Genomic DNA, 19,362 nt, shown 5'->3' on the forward strand with positions numbered 1-19,362 from the left:
CTCGAGTCAAATCATTGTTCAGCCTGATAGAAGATCATTTGTCTGTTTCCTACCGTTCACTTCATCAGAGAAAAAAAAAAATCGTGATTTAAACAATTTTATACAGAGAAAAATAACAGTCAATTGTTTTGTTACTGATCACTTCATAAGATTTGTTATTGGTGTGTCTTGTTGTTTGAAAGGATTTTTAGTTTTTAAAACACTTTACCTGCTGCTTCATATGAACTCCAAAATAAAGTCTTCATAAGAGCTCTGTCAGTTATGTTTTGTCAAAGAATGTGCTGTAAATTGAAAGGTATGTGTAGAGCATGCAGAGCAGGACAGGCGTGGCACAACATGTCGCAGAGGTTAAGGAGGTGCAAGGAGAAAAGTAAGTACGATGAGTGAAACTGGATCTCTCCTCCCCCTGACCACATCTTGATTCTCCTCTGAAGACTTTCTCAGGGGGTTGTGACCAAAGTGTATTATTAGCATCCGCCTCAGCTCTCTCGTTCTCACCCTCTCTATCTGTCCTCCGCCTCCTGTCTCTTCGTCTCATTTCTGTCCGTCGCTTTCTGTTTTTGTCTTCGGCTTTCTTTTTCACGTCCGTTTGATTTTTGCTTTTCTTTGTTCCTCTTCAGCTATTTTCTCTTCTGTCGGCTTCATTTCTTCACTTCTGGTTTCCGTTGACAGCATCGCAAGCTATATTTTACTTTTGTCACAACTCAATGTCCTGCAGCTTCTCTCTGTGCCATTGCTTTAATATTGTATTGTCCCGTCCTTGCTTTTTCTCTCCATAACTCCTGGTCGTCTAGTGTTCCTGCTTTTGCTTCACCTGCCTCTCTCCTTCACCTCATTACGCCCCTCCATCCTCTTCTCATCTCCGAGTAGCTCTGTGCTTCTGCATAATGGGGAAGACAGAACTGTGCTCTCTCTATAAGGGTTTTCTGGACTGTATTTGCCTCTGCCTCTCTGTGAGTATCTCTATTTTCTGTGCATGCATTTGCTGTTTTCTTGCTTCTATTTCTTCCTACCAACAGTCACCGCCGCGTCATGGTCGACGTTTGACCTGAAATCCCCCGCACTATGTGGTGAAGTTTAAGTCATAATTTAGTTTTCCAGCTCCACACATCATGTGTGTTTACATGCGTTTGTGTATGGTCTATTTCGTTGCCCGTGCCCTGAAGTAAGTGTCTCCTCAGCACATGCTGATATTAATAACAGTCTCAGAATGCGGATAGAAATAGAGCCTCAGCTCCTCCAAAGAGGCCAGAAGTCATTTGACATTTCTTATTAACCTCCTTTAGAACAAACTCAGGTCGTCAGGATCAAACTCAATGCAAAAATATTTTTTTTTTCTTTCATCACGGCTGCATTTAGAGTCTGTGATTTTGGAGAAATACGTGACATTAAGCACCTTTTAATGCAGACTAGCTTTCACTACGTGTGCATTTGTCTGCACGTAAGTTTGAATGCATCAGTCTTGAATCCACCTGATGACCGCTGCCCTTTCAGACCCCCATAGGTCAGGTGTCACTCGCATCGTCTCAGCCTTTAGTTGGATTGTGGAGAAAGGCACAGAGGCAGGTTGATCCCGACCCAGACTTCTCTTCTTTTGCTCCAGCTGTCATAAATGTGCCTTTGCTTCTAGCGAAGCAGCAGTGAGGCTGCAGGCGATAATGAGAGGGACACTGAGAACGGCCACCTGATCTACAAAAGTGGGGACGTCCTCGAAGACAGATGTAGGTATCACGTGTAAGGGGTGGCAGCTGTTGTAAAAAAATGCTCCAGCTGTAATTTTATTTAATAAACTCTCTTACAGATGAGATAGTCGACACTCTGGGTGAGGGAACCTTTGGGAAGGTTGTGCAATGCTCGGACCACAGCAGGTATACTTTGCAACATCTAATAATAAAAGTGGGACCACAATGCAATGGGTGTTTCGTGCATTTAACGACAGAGTTTTAACACACAGAGGAGGAAATCGAATTGCTCTGAAGATCATTAAGAACTTGGAGAAATACAGAGAAGCAGCCAAACTGGAAATCAATGTTTTGGAGAAGATCAGGACGAGAGATCCAGACAACAGACAGTGAGTAGTTTGTAGTTTTGACTCTTTTTATGTCTTATACCTTTCATCTCTCTTTCCTACAGCGATCAGACCACTTAGCTCTCCCTGTTAGCTCACCTTGTGCTCTAAACTCTACTCTAACTGGTCTTGTTTTCTTTGCACTGGAACTGAGCTACCGTGCTTGTACCAAACAATTACCACCATCTTCTTTTCCCATCAGCCACTGTGTGCAGATGCTGGACTGGTTTAACTACTACGGCCACATGTGCATCTCTTTTGAGCTGCTGTCTCTCAGCACCTTTGACTTCTTGAAAGCAAACAACTTCCTGCCTTATCCCATTAACCAGATCCGACACATGGCCCTCCAGATCTGCCACGCTGTCAGCTGTGAGTCCAACATGCATCACACCACTTTGCTTTTTCTCTTGTACTTCAGGATCAATGTCAGTGATGACAGTAAGTGGATTATAACAGCTGTCCCGTGCAGGAGCGAACAAGCCAGGTAGATATTTAGAGGGTCACCTGAGGATGATAGGAGTGTTCCCGATTCCCCCATGCAGATTAAAGTGAAAGACAAACATAAACATTCAGATTATTTTCATTCAGGATTTCTGATGTATAGGATTTTTGGGTTTATTTTCCTCCTACAAATCTAGTCTGACTGTTAAACCAACAAAGAACTCGACCAGACGAGGGCGTTGGCTCTCTCCTGATACGTCCCAATCTACTTTCCCTCCTCCCTCTGTCTCCACTGCAGTTCTCCATGACAACAAGCTGACTCACACCGACCTGAAGCCTGAGAACATCCTCTTTGTCAACTCAGACTACTCGCTCATATACAACGCTGAGAAGGTAAACAACTGCAGGCAGGAAGCTGGGACCTTTGGGGGTGAAAGAAAGACAGGTTGTTAAATAAGCAGGGATTAATGCAGGCAGAGCAACTGGGGACGTTTGCTTTGCCGTTGCTCATTTGGATGCAAATTTTGCTCAGCAGAACCTGTGAACCACCCACAGGTAGTGTTTGCTGACCTGAGTGGGACAGTGCAAAATTGGCCTCCATTGATGTGCCCACCAAAGAGCAAACCTGAATCCTATTCATAGTGTTCCAGCTCTGATTTCTAAGTGATCTGATTTGTGTTTTCACCGGACATTCAGGCTGCAGGTTTAAAATGATGTGTCTTAAGTAAATAACTGTGTGTTGTTATTTGCAAAAAGTGTGTTTCAGAATTTCTAACTTAGTGTCAAGCCGACAATGTGCTTATGGTTCATCACACCTGGTCAATAGATGAGTTAGTGGTTTCAATAATTGTGCTCGAGAACCAGTTTTTCTGTCTTGGCAATTGCAAAAAAACTGTAAAAGCAAAGTTCTACATGTTAGCTTTAAGTTAGCCGGCTACAGACCGTCTGTGAGAGTGTGTTTGTGTTCAGCTGACTGAACTCTGGTCCTTGCTGTTATTTCTCTCCAGTCTCCCTCTTTGTTTTAAAACTGTTCCTTTAGGATAGTTGCATGTGCACAGTTTTCCTTTGCAAAAGGGGATTATTACCAACACAGGTGTGCTTACTTACTACCAAGTAAAGTGTTGTGTATCTGACTAAAGGGTTGGCTTGTTTACGTTCTGTCTTCCTTCAGAAGTGCAATGAGCGGAGAATGAATGACACCACAGTGCGGCTTGTTGACTTTGGCAGCGCCACCTTTGACCACGAACACCACTCGGCCGTCATCTCCACACGTCACTACCGAGCTCCAGAGGTCATACTGGGTAATAGATGTTGATTGAGACCAGGGAGTGACCAGCTGTCAGTCCTATTCACTTGTGTTGAAGGTTTTGTCCCTCTGCTCTCTCCCACAGAGCTGGGTTGGAGTCACCCGTGTGATGTGTGGAGTATCGGATGCATCCTGTTTGAATACTATGAAGGCTTCACACTGTACCAGGTCACATGTGGGATTGTATTGGTAAAATCAGAGCATGCTGAAAGTTGTACGATTGTGATTTTGTTGACATGATCTTCGCTTTTAGACTCATGACAATAAGGAGCATCTTGCTATGATGGAGAGCATACAGGGACCGGTTCCTCAGAGAATGATCCAAAGGAGCAGGTAACACACTCCTGTACACTGTTGCACAAAACACACATGGAAACAAACTTTACCGGACCAAACATGATTTTTTTTCTTCACAGAAAGCAGAAGTATTTCCACTGTGGGCGTCTCGACTGGAATGAGTGCTCCAAGGCCGGACGCTACGTGAAAGCCAAGTGCAAACCATTAAGGGTGAGCTGTGGCGGATGCAAACTTTTAATCATGAGCCACATTAACTCCCTACAACAACACGTTCCTCTCTGTGTCTTTTCAGAATTACTTGTTATCACATGGAAGAGACCACCACCTGTTGTTTTACCTCTTGGAGGGGATGCTGGAGTACGAGCCCTCGACACGCATCCCTCTTTCCTCTGCCCTGCGTCAACCCTTCTTCCTGCCTCTTCATCATCCAGGAAGGAGTCAAGTCTGGAGGAACAGCTGTGATATGAGCAGATGAGACCCTGAATAGACACTTGACTCTGTGCGGACCATACCAGTGTGTTTGCAAGTACTACTTTCTCAACTGCAAAACATGTATTACATTTCAATCAGGAGGCTAAAGAAGTTATACATTTCTATGTTTGTTATAAAGTGCAGAATATGAAAAGTTGAAGAAATACTTTATGTGAAGAGTCTTTGGCAAGTAGACTGATTTCATGGGGGTAGTCATGCCGTGAGCCCGACAGGAACATTACCCCGAAGGAGTCGGGTGATGGTGAAAGGGTGAAGAACAAAAGGTGAAGGATGTGGAAGTGGAAGGATGCGTTGGACAGGTGTTTCTGATCAGACTGGAGGTGAATGGGGTCGAGGTGGGTCATGTCGAATTGTATGCTGAACAGCTGACAGCAGCAGAGAAAGGAATATTTGTTTGACTCCAACCAGATGATTGGTGACGCCCTCAGTCAGCTGATTGAGTAGGAAAGAAAACATCAATCTATATAATTAGAGTGAGGCAAGTCGAGGCAATTATATTCACAGTATACAGCAGATTTAAAAAAAAAGTGTCTTTTCATTCATGTGTCGGTATGAAATTTTTTTAGCAGACCCTTAAAAGTTGCATTACTTTTTGTAAATGTTACATTAATTGATTTAAAAATACATTACAACATTAATGTAACTTGCAATCCTTGACTTTCACTGAAACGTTTCAACAGTCTGCTGATTTTTGTGTCAAACAGAAATGAGTGGAAACCAATGGATGATACGGTTAGTTGGTACTGTAAATACAAAACTTGCAGAACTACCGGGTGCTGACTGATCGTCACATGTAAGTACATCAAGTCAGCTCCAAAAGGTCTCTCTAAAACGTTGAGGACGTAGTCACAAAAGCTTATATGCAACCTTTAAAAGTATCTTTTCACTGTTACGCTCTCAGTCACTTTATAAAAATATTTTTTAGTGTTTTTTGTCATACGCTTGTTATTGAATGACTTCTTTAGTAGTAAAATAAATTCAGTTTTTAATCGGCCCATCCATATCTCACACTTCTTACTTAACTCCAGTTTACTGGCTGAACCTCCTCTGGCATCTCGATGGAGTGCAGCTCAGCAGAGAGGACGGTCACAAGGCTGAGCGAGCGTGTGCGCCTGCCAATGTTCACTTTCAGCCTGGGCAGAGCGGAGAGAGACGTACTGTCAAAGTACGTGTGTTTGACTGGGTGAGACCTTACTTTTGATGTATGTGTGTGGTTGTGTGGGAGGTTGTGTGTACTTGTATGTGTGTGTATAATGAGGGTATGTATATGTTTGTGTATATGATCTTATTCCTTGGCTGTCAAAAGGCATGAACATCCCAGATTTGTATGTGTGAATGGAGATTTGTTGAAGGAAAGTAAATCAATGTCTTTGTGTTTAATACAGAACTTAGTTTTTTAACAAATATATTACATGTTATATATATAGTGTATTTACAATTATACTTAGAATTTGACTGTTTAAATCTTGGGATTTGAGAAAAGGACTACTGAAGTATGAGTGAGAGTCTGGTGAATTTAAACAGATTATTTTAGAAGAAGCTAGACCTAGAAGCTGTGGCCATCACTGAATGGGGCTTGAGCAGGTGGTTTAACAGGCTGAGACGCCCTCGTGTGATGCACGCTGACTGCATGTGCACCAGCTTTGTACCAAAAGGTCCGTGGAAACATCTCTGTGCCAAAACGTCTCTTAAATCATCGGTGTAGTGTCTCCTAGTTTAGCTACCATTCTCTGCAATAGACCTGAAACCTAAAAGACGAAAATAATAGTTATTTTTCACTTTTATTCCTATTTATTATCTTCAAATTACATGACATTACCTGTAAAAGCAAATGTGAGAATGATACATTGTTGGATTATAAGATTTCTTAGCTGCAGGACCACATCTTCACTTCACTGCTCTGGTGTCAGTCTGCAATAATATGAAATAATATGATCAGCAATTACACAAAAGAAACGACTGTAATGTCATTTGAGTAGTCCCTTTTTAATTGCCCCCACACTGGATTTTACAAAGTGTGCATTGCTCATCAAAAATGAGCTTGAGTGTGTTAATAATCGACAGAAGTTGTGTTTGGTTGCTCTGATATAAGCTACAAGATATTGGAGAATATTAACATATCTCAGATTTAGGGTCGGTAACGTGCTCAACCTCTATTTCTCCCTTCTGTGGAGAAATCCTATTGACACAGGAAACGATGGTTGGATGAGTAAACTGATCCCGGATCTGTCTCTGACCATGAGCTTGAAGGAGGCGTGGCTTGTCTTGGTGATCTTGTTAAAGCATTAAAGTGTCCTCACCTGCCAGAAAACAAAGTGGTCTGGGCAGTAGAGGGCAAAGAAAAGGAGGGAAACAAGTGATCGAGGAATATTGAGTTGTTTGGTTGAAGAGTTTAGAGGCTATGTGAGTGAGGGCATTAGAGTAGGCCATAGAACACACAACTCACTGAGAGGAGACATTCAAAGACATGCACAATGCAGAAAATGTGCAAAGAGGGAATCAAGGAATACACATGGGTAACACTTTACTTCAACTCCCCTAATTTAGCACTCATTAGCATCATGTAAACATATAATGAATGAATTAACACACTATTATGTAGCTGTAAGCAGATTTAAGTGTTTATTAGTGTGTGTCAACAGCTAGATTGAATGACAGTATAGTGAAATACAGGTGTAACAATATAAAATATGTCTTGTAAATTTGTAAATGTCTGTATAACTGGTTACAACTACATCATAGAGTGTAAAACCATTATTGAAAATACAAACGTTTTATTAGATGTTCATTTAGTACTTTTTATTTTTAACTACATTTTTTTGGCACAGATATAAGGCATAGAATCCAGAAAAAATGAGATATGCGTCAGCAGAGGTGGCCTTTTCTGGCATGTTCATTATTATTTTGTGTATTTTTCTAAATATATATATATATATATATATATATACTGTATATATAAACATTTTAGAGGGATGATCTCACTTTGTCCCTTCCTCTTTAATAGTTTAGGCAGCTTTTTGGTCCAGTTGTTAATCATTTTCTCTGTGACTCCGATGCTGCTGTCTCAGGCCAGATTCTCTCCATGCAGGTGTCTCTTTGTTTCATTTCCTCTCCCCAAATCTGTGATCATCTCTTCACCTCTGGATATCCAGAGAGCCAAATACTGATTATGTTCTTCTAAGGAACTGAAAGCGTGTTATATCTTGATAATTGTCTGAATTGAACGGCTTTCTGGTTGGCTGAGTTTGAAGAACGTTATCCACTACCTCTTTTGTCACCTTCCCAAATGAGGTGCTGAACTGCTCCTTAAAAATCCCAAAATGCAGCATCGTAAGAGCACAACTGAGATCCAACAGGAACAACACTAACGTCATGCCTGCGAATGCATGCGTGTGTCACTCAACATGACATCAGCTTGTTTCTCTAAATCTTCATCACAAACACATGAGTCATCGCATTCATTACCTGCAAAGGCTAACGAGATTCCCCTCGTTAAGTCCTTTAAGTAGCGATCTGTTTGGGAGAGGTGGGGGTGTTGAAGAGTGGAGTGAGTCTGGAGGACTCAAGCAGCAGCAGCAGAAGAAGAGGATGAAACCTGGACCAACAAACAGTCATTTTCTCCTGTGAGGGTCACGGAGCACAGGAACAACATCCTGTGGAGAGTCTTCTGCTGTTTCTTCTGGTTCTCTCTGAGTTGCTGTGAAGCGTTGGGGGATTGTCTGGTTGCGGTGGAGGCCACCTGGCTGGAGCTTTATCAGGATTGTATGCTGTGAGCCTTTGGCCTTCTGTGGCCACCTGCATGGGCAAGTAAACTGTGGACTGGACAAACATGATAAATGTTAATGTCGTGTGTATCTTAGTGATAAGTGGCCCGAATAAGACTTTTTGTCCCCATGTGGTTTCCATCTTTCTCTTGTATATTCCCTTTTCCTCTAGATGACAAACACTTCATCTGTGAAAGAGTTAACTAAGTCTGTGTGTCTGAGCCTTGTCTGACTGACGTCCTTGTCCTTGGCAGGTCTCAATCTGAGGTATAGCCTCCACAGGACCTGAGATTGTCCTGTCAGAGCAGCACAACATGAGCGAAGGAGAAATTTTTTATATATTCACCCAACATTCTGGTTAAGAAGTAGGGCTGTGGTCATTCCCTCCCATTCTGAGAGTCCCGGTGCATCATGGAGTCTGTGGTGAGAGTGAAAAAGTTGCTGAAGACACCCATCAGGAAGCTGACAAGCTGGGTGTCACGGGTGAAGGAGAGGAAGTTGTGTGCCAAACACAGGAACAAGAGGACCAGAGATCAGAGAGGCAGAGGAGGATGCAACCGGTTGGGGAGGACACCTCGTCTCCGAACATCACACCCCAAAGACCCGTCAATCATCTGCTCGTTCCAGGCGGACCTGGAGAAGGAGAGGCAAGTGGACAACTTTAGAAACACATCATGCCTTTACTCAAGTATAAGTGACAATACCACGCTGTAAAAACACTTTATTACAAGTAAAAGTCTTAATTGAAAATTGTATTTAAGTAAAAGTATTCCTTGAAAAATGTTGTACAAATTCGTATTATAGTATAGTATTTCGTTCTGAGGAGTAGAAGTGTAAAGTGACATGAAATGGAAATAGAGTACTTGAGTAAATGTACTTACTGTACTGAAAACACATAGATTTACAGAACCTGTAAATTGAAGAACTTCATGGCAAATAAACCAACACATGCTTTATATTCACATTGTTTTTAAATATGACATTTTCATAACGTTACCGTCTGCAGCTGCTTGTATTTGCTTTCATTAGAGAAGGAAATCCAGTTAATTCTGAGTCACAAACCTGAGTCAATGCTGCGGCAGAGATGTTGCTTTCATTAAATTCTGTCTGCAATATGTCAGGTGTATTTCTGTTTTTGTCTGCTGTGTTTACAGAAAGCTGCGGGAAGCAAGGAACGCTCAGAAGAATGCAGAGAGAGCAGTGTTGAGAGATCACTTCAGAAGAAAATATCAGCTGTCTGAGGTCGGTGCTAATGTTTCTAATAGAATAAGAGAAAACATTAATAATTCATGTTTTTACTCTCGTTTGTTTCGTCAGCGGGATGGCTCATTAAGAGATACATGGTAATTTGAGCTATAGGGTATATGGCACAAGGAAGGAGTTTTTGGGTAAGAAATAAATTGCTGTGTGATGTTATATTTACAAAGCACTTATACTTGGTCCAACATGTACTGTATATATTAATATACCCATGTTCATTTCCACACACACTGATTTTACTCTATTTTTATTTTTTAAGCTTTACGAGACGGGCGCTAAAACAGAGCGTTTTTAGACAGAGGGGCAATACAAGTTTATTCAGACAGTATGAGAAAAATATTGTGTGTTTTAAAGATCAACGTGTATAATGTTGTAGTCCAAAATACAAGTATGAACTTGAAAATGAGCCTGACATGTCTTCTTTAATACTGATCCCGTTATTTGACCTACATAAGTGAACGTGACCATCAGCGAGAAGATTGGCTATTTCTATATGTTTATTGCTGATGATTGTCATCGGTGCTGGTCGGACTCCTGCAAACACACATAATCATGCAGGTTCACCAGAGAACCAGAATCAGGGCTGAGCGGGGCAGACTGTCAGACCTTGCTGCAGTAAAATAAGAGGCTTGGCAAAGGGACTCTGGTACTCGGAAACATTACCGCTTTTGTTCACAAGGGCCGCCGAAATCAACACAAAATTTAAGCTCCTCGTTATAGCTTTAACAAAATCGAGTCTTTGTGGAGGTATGTGTTTTTTGTGTTTTTTGTGTTGAAGCTCACATATGTCAAACCTTCATAAACAAATAGGCCTGCTCTTAACCGGTGCCTTTCTATTTGCTATCAATGCTGCCTGTTAATGTAGCATGGGCAAGAGCAATGTTGACAAATACAGAGATAATTCAGGACATTAAGTTATTTTCTTCTTCTGTTTTTTTATTCATGATTAGAGCCCGAAGGACACGAACCACCTGAAATCTGTTGGCGGAAAAGTGTCGCTCCCCCACAAGCTGTCGAAGATCATTCATCCTAAAACCAAAACTAAGGACGACGGCTTTAACCTGCTGAGCGCCTTTCAAGGCCTCAGCTTTGGCACAGTGGAGCTCAAAGCAAGGAAACACAGCAAGACGTCCGCTCCTGCACCAGCAACTTGTAAAGTCATGTGATCAACATGTTATCAAAGGGATGATCGGTACACCACCTTCTCAATGTGTTGGTTTAGTTCATGGGAACAACAGGAGACCCTCATACATGATTACTGCTCACACGCAATCTGTGCTTCAACATCTTTTACAAACTCCTGTTACACAAACATGTCATTCAGATGCTCCTTTTGTCTTTTATGTAGCGATAATACCAATATGCCAGATAGTTTTATAATCTGAGATGAGCTAAATATCAATTTGAGTGATCAAACCTGCAAATATAATAAATTCCCTACTACTAATCTAATGAATACATCTGTCAGGGAAAGTTAATTCACAAGTAGTGTTGTGTTACATTTAAAGTTATGATTTAAAAATGTTATTACCTAATAGAATGACTCAAGTTCTTATCTTAATGAGGTGTTATATTAGCGGGTCGATACGTTCATCATTTTCTGTAAAAGGGATGATCACAATTTCACCCCATTTAGAGCCGAATGTTGTAATTATAATAATTTGTTCATGACATTATGTATTATGCAATCTAGAAGCTACTGTAGCTAGTTTCTTTGTCACTTTTCTCTAAATGACGTAGATCCAAGTGATCTATTCACAAGTAAGGAACCTCAGGGAAACACGTTCACATTTCATCACACTGTCACACAAGCTGCGGCTCGCAGCTAACGGTGCAAATAACAGCAACAGTGCTGACAGAGCTGACAGTGTTTACCTGAGGGGGAACCGGAGGGTGGGCGCTAAGCCATCGGTTGGGGCGCCGTAATCAGCTGTAACCGCCATATGAGGGTAGTGCAGAGGGACAGAGGAAGAGCTTCCTGCTCTCTGCTCAGGTAGACAATACTTCACTATATCTAGATAGCAAATAGTTGTTTGATGCTATATTAATGCTCTGACTATCTTTGAGGGAACTTTTAAACAATTCGTTTTTGATTCGTTTATCCGCTGCCTAATCAAATATTTTTATACAACAGGAAGCAGAAACAAAGAACTCACCACAAGACCTTGAAGAGTTTTCCTACAAACTGATAAGCAGCCAGGATCCTTTTATTTTTACTTTACGAGCTTTGACAAACAAATTGTAATAAAGACATCTTTGACCAGCTGGACTCTCTCTTTTTTTGGCCTTTATGTGGTGTGTGTGTGTGTGTGTGTGTGTGTGTTCTGGATCAGCCTGACGTTTTGGCTCTGTTGTGATTCTCTTGAACTCTGATCTTCACATCTATAAATCATCATCCACTATCAGAGCGATGGAGCAGATTCAAGGATGTGAGGTTGAGGATGAAGGAGGGAAATAATCGGTCATGCAGAAACGCCAACGAGCGGTGTCACAACTCTGGAAGAGCCCGACAGGACACATCTCGTTTTAGACCATGAGGAGCTTGTACATCCGAGTGACTGTGTGTGTCAGAACACAGGGAACCTGCGGGTCCAGAAATCAGCTCTGTGGTGTCGCACCACAAAGAGCTTTTTGTATGACAGCAGCGGGGACGGTGGCACATGGCAAGTTGGAGGGGAGAAAAGGAGCTGAGAGTACAGGAGTTAGAAAGAGAGGTGTGGATGGTCGGGTGCGAAGCTTTGAGGAGATCCCTCACACAGGGAGGAGCGGCTGGATCAACTTGGTGAAGTTCTGGAGAGAAGATCGTTTCCGGCAGCTCCACAAGCACATGGAGAGGACCTTCAACACCCTCGGCCCCATCTACAGGTAGTAGGAAGATAGAGGGATGGTATCAGTGCTTTACGTGTGGCATTGACACTTGAATGAGGAGAGAAAGATTAGATCATCAATGTTTTCTAATGTGTCGGATGCAGTAGTGCATATGAGTTTACGCCTTTCTGTGTGTATTTGTGTGTGCAGGGAGCACGTGGGCACCCACAGCAGTGTGAACATCATGTTGCCGCTGGACATAGCTGAGCTGTTTCGCGCAGAGGGCCTGCACCCCCGACGAATGACCCTGCAGCCCTGGGCAACACACCGAGAGACACGGCAGCACAGCAAGGGAGTCTTCCTCAAGTCGGTACCACTCCTGTGTGCACGTGTTATGTATGTGTGTTACTCATTTTGTGGTGGTATAATAGAAATAACTTTATTTATTTAGCACCTTTGAAAACAGAGTTTACAAAGTGCTTTGACAGACAAAGCAAAGCAAAAGCAACATCATATAAAAGCCAGTCTGTAAATTATTTTTTAAGAAGCGATTACTGATTCTGCGAGCCTTATCTCCTCTGGCAGGTCGTTCCAACGCCGAGGGGTCCTTTTGGCAAAAGCACTGTCACCTTTAGTTTTGAGCCCCAACTTTAGAACAGCCAGAAGGGCCCGAGGATCTCAGGCTGCAAGCTGGCTCATACAGGCTCAACACTTCTTCTATATATTTTGGGATCAAACCCTGATGTGCTTTAAAAGTGATCATTAAACTCTTAAAATCAATTCTGAAATCAACATGGCGAGAAGCCAGGATTCGAGTGAGGTGATGTCTGTTGAAACCAGTGAGAATAGAATGTAAAACTGTTTGGCCGTCACACTGTGGGGACTCGTAAATTGTAGGTTAGTTAACATTATGGTTGGGTATATGGTCAGGGTCGGGAATGATCATGATCAAGGATAGGACAAGTCTCAAGGGAATGTTTTTTATGAATGTAAGTCAATGTAATGTCCCCTGAAATGAGAGAGAGAGAGAGAGAGAGTGTGAGAGAGTGTGAGAGAGTGTGAGAGAGTGTGTGTGTGTGTATGTAAGTGCATGTAATCACTTGTGTCATCATAATCCTGCTCATTTTTTTTGGGTCATCCAATCAGTAGTGGAAAGTATTCAGCTATTCTCTTGTTGGTGTAGCTTTTTAAAGCTCTTAGAATATTAATGTGATTGCAGCATCATTCACATTATTCTGATGGCATGAGTTTGTGTTTGTAGAAAAAATCTGACAATTTCTGTGAAAGAATAAGACCAAGAAGAGACACAAAATGATGACAAAATCATCACAAAGTGATGCAAAGCAACCACAGAAAGATGCAAAACAACTGCAGAACGACCATAAAGAAGCGCAAACACAAACTGATAATGAAACAGACTTTGACAAATCACCTCTACTTTACACTATATATATTTTTGAGATATATATATATATATATATATATATATATATACTGTATATATTCAAGTAACAGAACGGCTCATCTGCCTGGGAAAGTATTATAAATGTCTTTCCAACCCAGTTTCTTTGCTTCACAGTGACTGAGCAGAAGTGAAGCGGGTCACTTCAATGCCTCGCTCCAAATCTTCTCTCCACAGGAACGGCGAGGAGTGGCGAGCTGACCGTCTACTGCTCAACAAGGAGGTGATGATGAGTGCGGCCGTGAAGCGTTTTCTCCCCCTGCTTGATGAGGTTGCGATGGATTTCTGCCGAATGCTGCGGGCGAAGGTTGAGAAGGAGGGGAGAGGCGAGGAGGGGAAGCGCAGTCTGACCATGGATCCCAGCCCTGACCTCTTCCGCTTCGCGCTAGAAGGTCAGAGGTCATCAGCCCCAGTGATTTGTGACCTGGGATTTATTTGTGTGTGATTGCACAGTTGAAGTACACATGAATTTTCTATTTTCTTTGTCTATTTGATCTATAGAACTTTTTCACTAAAAGTTACCATTAGATGCCTCATTTGCATATTTAAAATGAGCATATCTTTAAAGGTTGTTTACTCATGAGGTTTTTAATCAGACTCTGAGCCAGAAATCTCCATGTGAATATACAAACACCAAACTTTTCAGTGTCATTCCTATCTATATTCTTTTCACAGAAGTGTTTTTTCGTATATAATTCAACCCCTGATTTGTAAATCATTTTATTCGTATAACCATGGTGAAAATTGTTGACTGTTGACAGTATCTTCTGATTTATGGAGGGCTCCAAAGAGCAATCCAAAATTCCCTCCGTATAAACTTTGACTCTAATGTGTCGACAAAATGACACAATAGTTCTGAACCTGCTTTATCCAATGTTCAGATTTCTGTTCTGGAAATGTGTGCAAATTAGTACATATTTAAAAACGCAACAGAAAACGTTGTAATACAAAAGTAAGTAATCACCTGGGTAAGTTTCATGGTGATATCTATTAAGATTTTTACCCTATTCACCCGGGGTTTCTCCTCTTGTCACCTCCCTCTTTGCCAGGCTTTCATTCACCGTAACTATCAGCTCTTTGAGTTGAGTCACAAATGCTGACGTAGGCCGTGAAAGCATCTCACGTCAGAGGAATTACACAATCTGCACGAACAAAATCTTTCCCTCTCGCTCGCTGCTTCTGCTCTTTCTGTTGTTAATTCAAAACAATTCTCACCTCTCATGAGAGCCAAACCTCATTTTGACCTGAGGCATATCTGTCGTTAACATATTATAGCCGTAGGTCAAGGAGAACATACACCTTTAAAAATAGAAACACCAACAAACACCATCAAAGCTCCAGCATTCTTTCACCAGGTCTGCTCCTTTCATCAGCCTAAATCTGAAATGTGCCACATTCACACGTGTGAATGGTTGTGTGACTCAGTGTGCCGTATGCATCTGTGCGTGCAGTATGTGTGTAATGTGTGTGTGTGTGTGTGTGTGTGTGTGTGTGAGAGAGAGAGAGAGAGAGAGTGAAAAAGGGAGAGTTGATGACTTTGAGTCATGCTAGCCTGCTCCTAATGGACCACAGCACACGAAGCCAGGTGCTAAGCCGGGATAGGAATAGACCTGCAAGCAACTCTATTCCAGTCAGTCATGTGAGGTTGATATAATACGAGCGTTTCTGACAGGTGATGGATGTCTGGTGGAGGAGAGGCAGTCCTCTGCGGCAACGTATGCACTCAGAAAACATAAAGGTTATCTGTGCGGAGTTGCATTTGAAAAACATAGAATATTTTCTTACCGTTACAGACTCTGGCTTTTTTTTGGCCTTCATTTTAGAATATCCTCAACCCACAGCGCCATGCAATCCTTCAAAGCCTAAATTTGAACATGGAAATATGAGCCAGGCGGTTTTATAATCTACTTAAATAAACTGTCAACCTGAAGTTAATTTATTCAATGAAGTCTTGGTAAGTTTAAAACATTTTCAAAAACAGTGTGTCCACTTGTTTTAGCCTTATTGTTTCTGATTGTTTGCTCACCTTGAAACACATCAGCTGTCTCTCACCCTCACCCACCTATACCCCCCCCCCCCCTATAGCTAGTTGCCATGTGATCTACGGGGAGCGTATTGGTCTCTTCTCCTCATCTCCGTCCCTGGAGTCCCAGAAGTTCATCTGGGCCGTGGAGCGAATGCTGGCAACGACCCCTCCTCTCCTCTACCTGCCCCCTCGCCTGATGCTCCTCGTCGGCGCTCCCCTGTGGACGCAGCACGCCAGCGCATGGGACCACATCTTCAGCCACGGTAGGCAGCCTTCGTTGGCCACCTTGGGCAACTCTCATCAGTCTCTTTCAGTATCCCGCTTCACTATTCCCATCTCACCTGACTCTGCTGTCACCCTGCCCTGATCTTCCAGCGGAGGCGAGGATCCAGAAGGGGTACCAGCGCATGTCTTCCTCGCAGGCTCGGGGGTCTGAGGCTGCAGCTGGGGGCCAGTACACCGGGGTTCTGGGCCAACTCATGGAGAAAGGGCAGCTATCTTTAGACCTCATCAAAGCCAACGTCACTGAGCTGATGGCTGGAGGGGTCGACACGGTGTGTGTTTGTGTGTGTTTCTTCCTTGGCGTGTTTTTGTATACCTCAGCATAACTGATTCCATGTCACCTCTCGTCCCATCCTCTCTACAGACTGCGGTGCCCCTGCAGTTTGCTCTGTTTGAGTTGGGCCGCAACCCGGAGGTGCAGGAGAGGGTGAGGCAGCAGGTGAGGACGTCATGGGCACAGGCTGGTGGTGATCCTCAGAGAGCCCTGCAGGGGGCACCACTGCTAAAAGGCACGATCAAGGAGATTCTCAGGTACATAATACCCAAGACACAGCCATCTGCTCTTGGCCTGATTAACTTATTAGTGGACCCTTTTTTTAATCTGTCGACCACATGCACACACTTTGCTCCATTTCTGCAAGTAGGCTACTCTGTTGCCTCCCAGTTCCTATCAAGTACATAGGGGCCAGCACACTCCGCCTTCATTTTACAGTATATGTCCAGAAACCCAACCAGTTATCACATACTGGAATATTGTGACTTTTTTCCCCCAGTAGCACTTTTAGGACGCTCTCATCTGTATTAGCTTAAATGTTAAGCATGCCATTTCATTCTTGACCTTGGAAATAGTAGTTTGACAAAACATTTCCAACTCAAGGTCCACTTACACGCTTTCCCGGGGCTTTCAATCATATCATTTGGTCTTCATCGGTGGATGGAGTGTGCTCATTTGTCCTAAAGATGGATCTGCTGACATGTAAGATCAGTTGCTGTCTCTCGTCCCGACAAGAAGTTTTAAAAGTGCTATGGATGGAATCAACATACTGAGCTCCCATCTTAACTGATGAGACTCCATCAGCTGATGAAGACTGTGTGAGGTGGTCAAAATCCTTAGAAAATGGGTGTAAGTGGAACTTGAGTCAGGAATGTTTTGTCAAACTACTATGACCAAGGTTGAGAGTGAACTTTCATACCTTAAAGGATAGAGTCAAAAGATCACACAATAATGCGGGAGTCAGCTGAAATTGTGCTTTAGTGGTGCACATTCCCAAACAAATATGTAATTAATCAGATAACTAACAACCAGCTGACACAAGCTAACTACATGAAACATCCCTTAAGAGGAGAAAAAAACCTCCTTTCTCCTTCAGATCCATAGAATATCATGAAAGAAAAATCATGCTCTGAGCTGAGGAACAGATGTCTAAAAGTCTGTTTTCATCACAAGTGTTTTCATCAACAATGAGAATTGATTACCAGTGATCCTGTGTTGGGAATGAGTCATAAATCAAAGATAGCATCTCGAAAACAGGACTCTGTGTGTGTGTGTGTGTGTGTGTGTGTGTGTGTGTGTGTGTATGTATGTTTTGGGTTGTGTCAGGTTATATCCGGTGGGAACCACAGTGCAGCGGTATCCGGTCAAAGATATTGTTCTTCAGAATTACCACGTTCCTGCTGGGGTGAGTGATCAGATTGTCACATACTCGTACAAACACATTCAGGCATACGTATACGGCTGACTTCAGTTTGTTTGACGCTCATCAACTCTCCCCTCAGACGATGGTCCAGGCCTGTCTGTACCCCCTGGGAAGGAGTGCAGAGGTCTTTAAGGATCCACTGCGCTTTGAGCCCGGCCGGTGGGGCAGAGAGGACGGCCAAAGAGGAGAGGGGGCGGGGGGGTTTCGCTCCCTGGCGTTTGGCTTTGGGGCGAGGCAGTGTGTCGGGAGGAGGATCGCTGAGAACGAGATGCAGCTCTTGCTCATGCATGTGAGTGAAGGAGGATGGAGTCAGAGAGAAAGGATGCAATGCAAGAGGAAAGAAAAGAGGTGGAAAGGCTGATGTTGAGTTTTAAGGAAGGACAGACAGACGGATGATTAGACGAGCTTAATCTGTGTTTGCTGGGCAGGAAGAAGTACTCAGATCCTTTACTTAAGTAAAATAACCAGTACCACAATGCTAAAATACTCTGTTACAAGGAAAAGTAAGTATTGATACTGATGCCTCAATGCGTAAGCAGCACTTCTCTGTTTTACCTAGGTAAGGTGGTGCATTTATATAATTAGGTAATTTAATTCAGTGGTTACAAACTTATTGAGCGTCTCCAAAGAGTCACAAGATGAATCTGGAGGGTCGTGAGAGGGTGAATGGGAGAGGAAAGAGAGTTCTGTTGCACAAATTAGTACTATTTTTTTCAGACATTTCTCTAATATACTGGACACCTCTGATACCTCTTTGGACCTCAAAACAGTTATTTGAATGAAACCCTTCAAAGTTTAGAGAAAGAGTGTCTTTTTGGTGGATCTGCTACCACTCCTGGACTCCATCCCTGCATGGTTTAATATTTGACATTGGGTTGAATTTATAGGCTTGTGTTTTTGAATTACATTTTTAATCTGTAACTAACTAAAGCTGTTAAATATCTGTAGTGGAGTAAAGTACTGTTGAGTATACTTACACCACTGCTGCTGCTGAATATAGCATAAATGTGATCCTTCTTAACATCTGCTCTTCTCCTTCCCTTCCACTCTGCCTTCACGCCTCCATCACCTCCTCCCCCTCTGCTTCCCTTTATCCTCCCTTCCTCTCTCTCCTCTCTCTCTCTCTGTCTAGATCCTGCTGAGCTTCCATCTCAGCTTGTTGTCCTCAGAGGACCTCAAAACCACATGCACCCTCATCCTCCAGCCTGAGACTCCGCCAAGGATCACTTTCAGCAAACTCTGACACACACACATGCACACACAGAAGACAGTCATGCCATCAACATTTGACATGTTTAATCAATACAATACAATGTAGCCTGTTTTAATAATCCTAATTTAACAACCATATTCTGATGATACTCACTCAAGCTTATACTGAGTTTTTTTGCATCCTGATGCGCTTCGTGTTCAACCGAAGAATTCATATTGCTGATGAATAAATTGATCACGTCCTCCT

General features: G+C 42.7%; 2 protein-coding genes across 2 annotated transcripts; both read left to right on the plus strand.

Moving 5' to 3' along the window:
- The first annotated feature begins 16 nt into the window (after window positions 1–16).
- clk2b (CDC-like kinase 2b) lies at window positions 17–7,237 on the plus strand. The gene is made up of 11 exons (XM_031853028.1): window positions 17–953; window positions 1,631–1,721; window positions 1,802–1,868; window positions 1,955–2,071; window positions 2,271–2,437; window positions 2,808–2,902; window positions 3,681–3,810; window positions 3,901–3,983; window positions 4,069–4,148; window positions 4,232–4,322; window positions 4,405–7,237. Exons 1-11 carry the CDS (start codon window positions 888–890, stop codon window positions 4,585–4,587), a joined length of 1,170 nt encoding a protein of 389 aa, XP_031708888.1. The 5' UTR covers window positions 17–887; the 3' UTR covers window positions 4,588–7,237.
- A 354-nt stretch (window positions 7,238–7,591) lies between these two features.
- Window positions 7,592–19,290, plus strand: cyp11c1 (cytochrome P450, family 11, subfamily C, polypeptide 1). Its single transcript, XM_031853067.1, has 13 exons — window positions 7,592–9,015; window positions 9,523–9,610; window positions 10,579–10,790; window positions 12,035–12,062; window positions 12,159–12,493; window positions 12,647–12,802; window positions 14,076–14,290; window positions 15,984–16,187; window positions 16,300–16,478; window positions 16,571–16,737; window positions 17,807–17,885; window positions 17,983–18,192; window positions 19,036–19,290. The coding sequence occupies exons 1-13, from the start codon at window positions 8,780–8,782 to the stop codon at window positions 19,144–19,146; spliced, it is 2,220 nt and encodes a 739-aa protein (XP_031708927.1). The 5' UTR covers window positions 7,592–8,779; the 3' UTR covers window positions 19,147–19,290.
- Window positions 19,291–19,362: the final 72 nt, after the last annotated feature.

The sequence above is a fragment of the Anarrhichthys ocellatus genome, unplaced genomic scaffold (genome assembly GCF_004355925.1).
Source record: "Anarrhichthys ocellatus isolate YVR2014 unplaced genomic scaffold, GSC_Weel_1.0 scaffold13, whole genome shotgun sequence".
NCBI classification, from domain to species: domain Eukaryota; kingdom Metazoa; phylum Chordata; class Actinopteri; order Perciformes; family Anarhichadidae; genus Anarrhichthys; species Anarrhichthys ocellatus.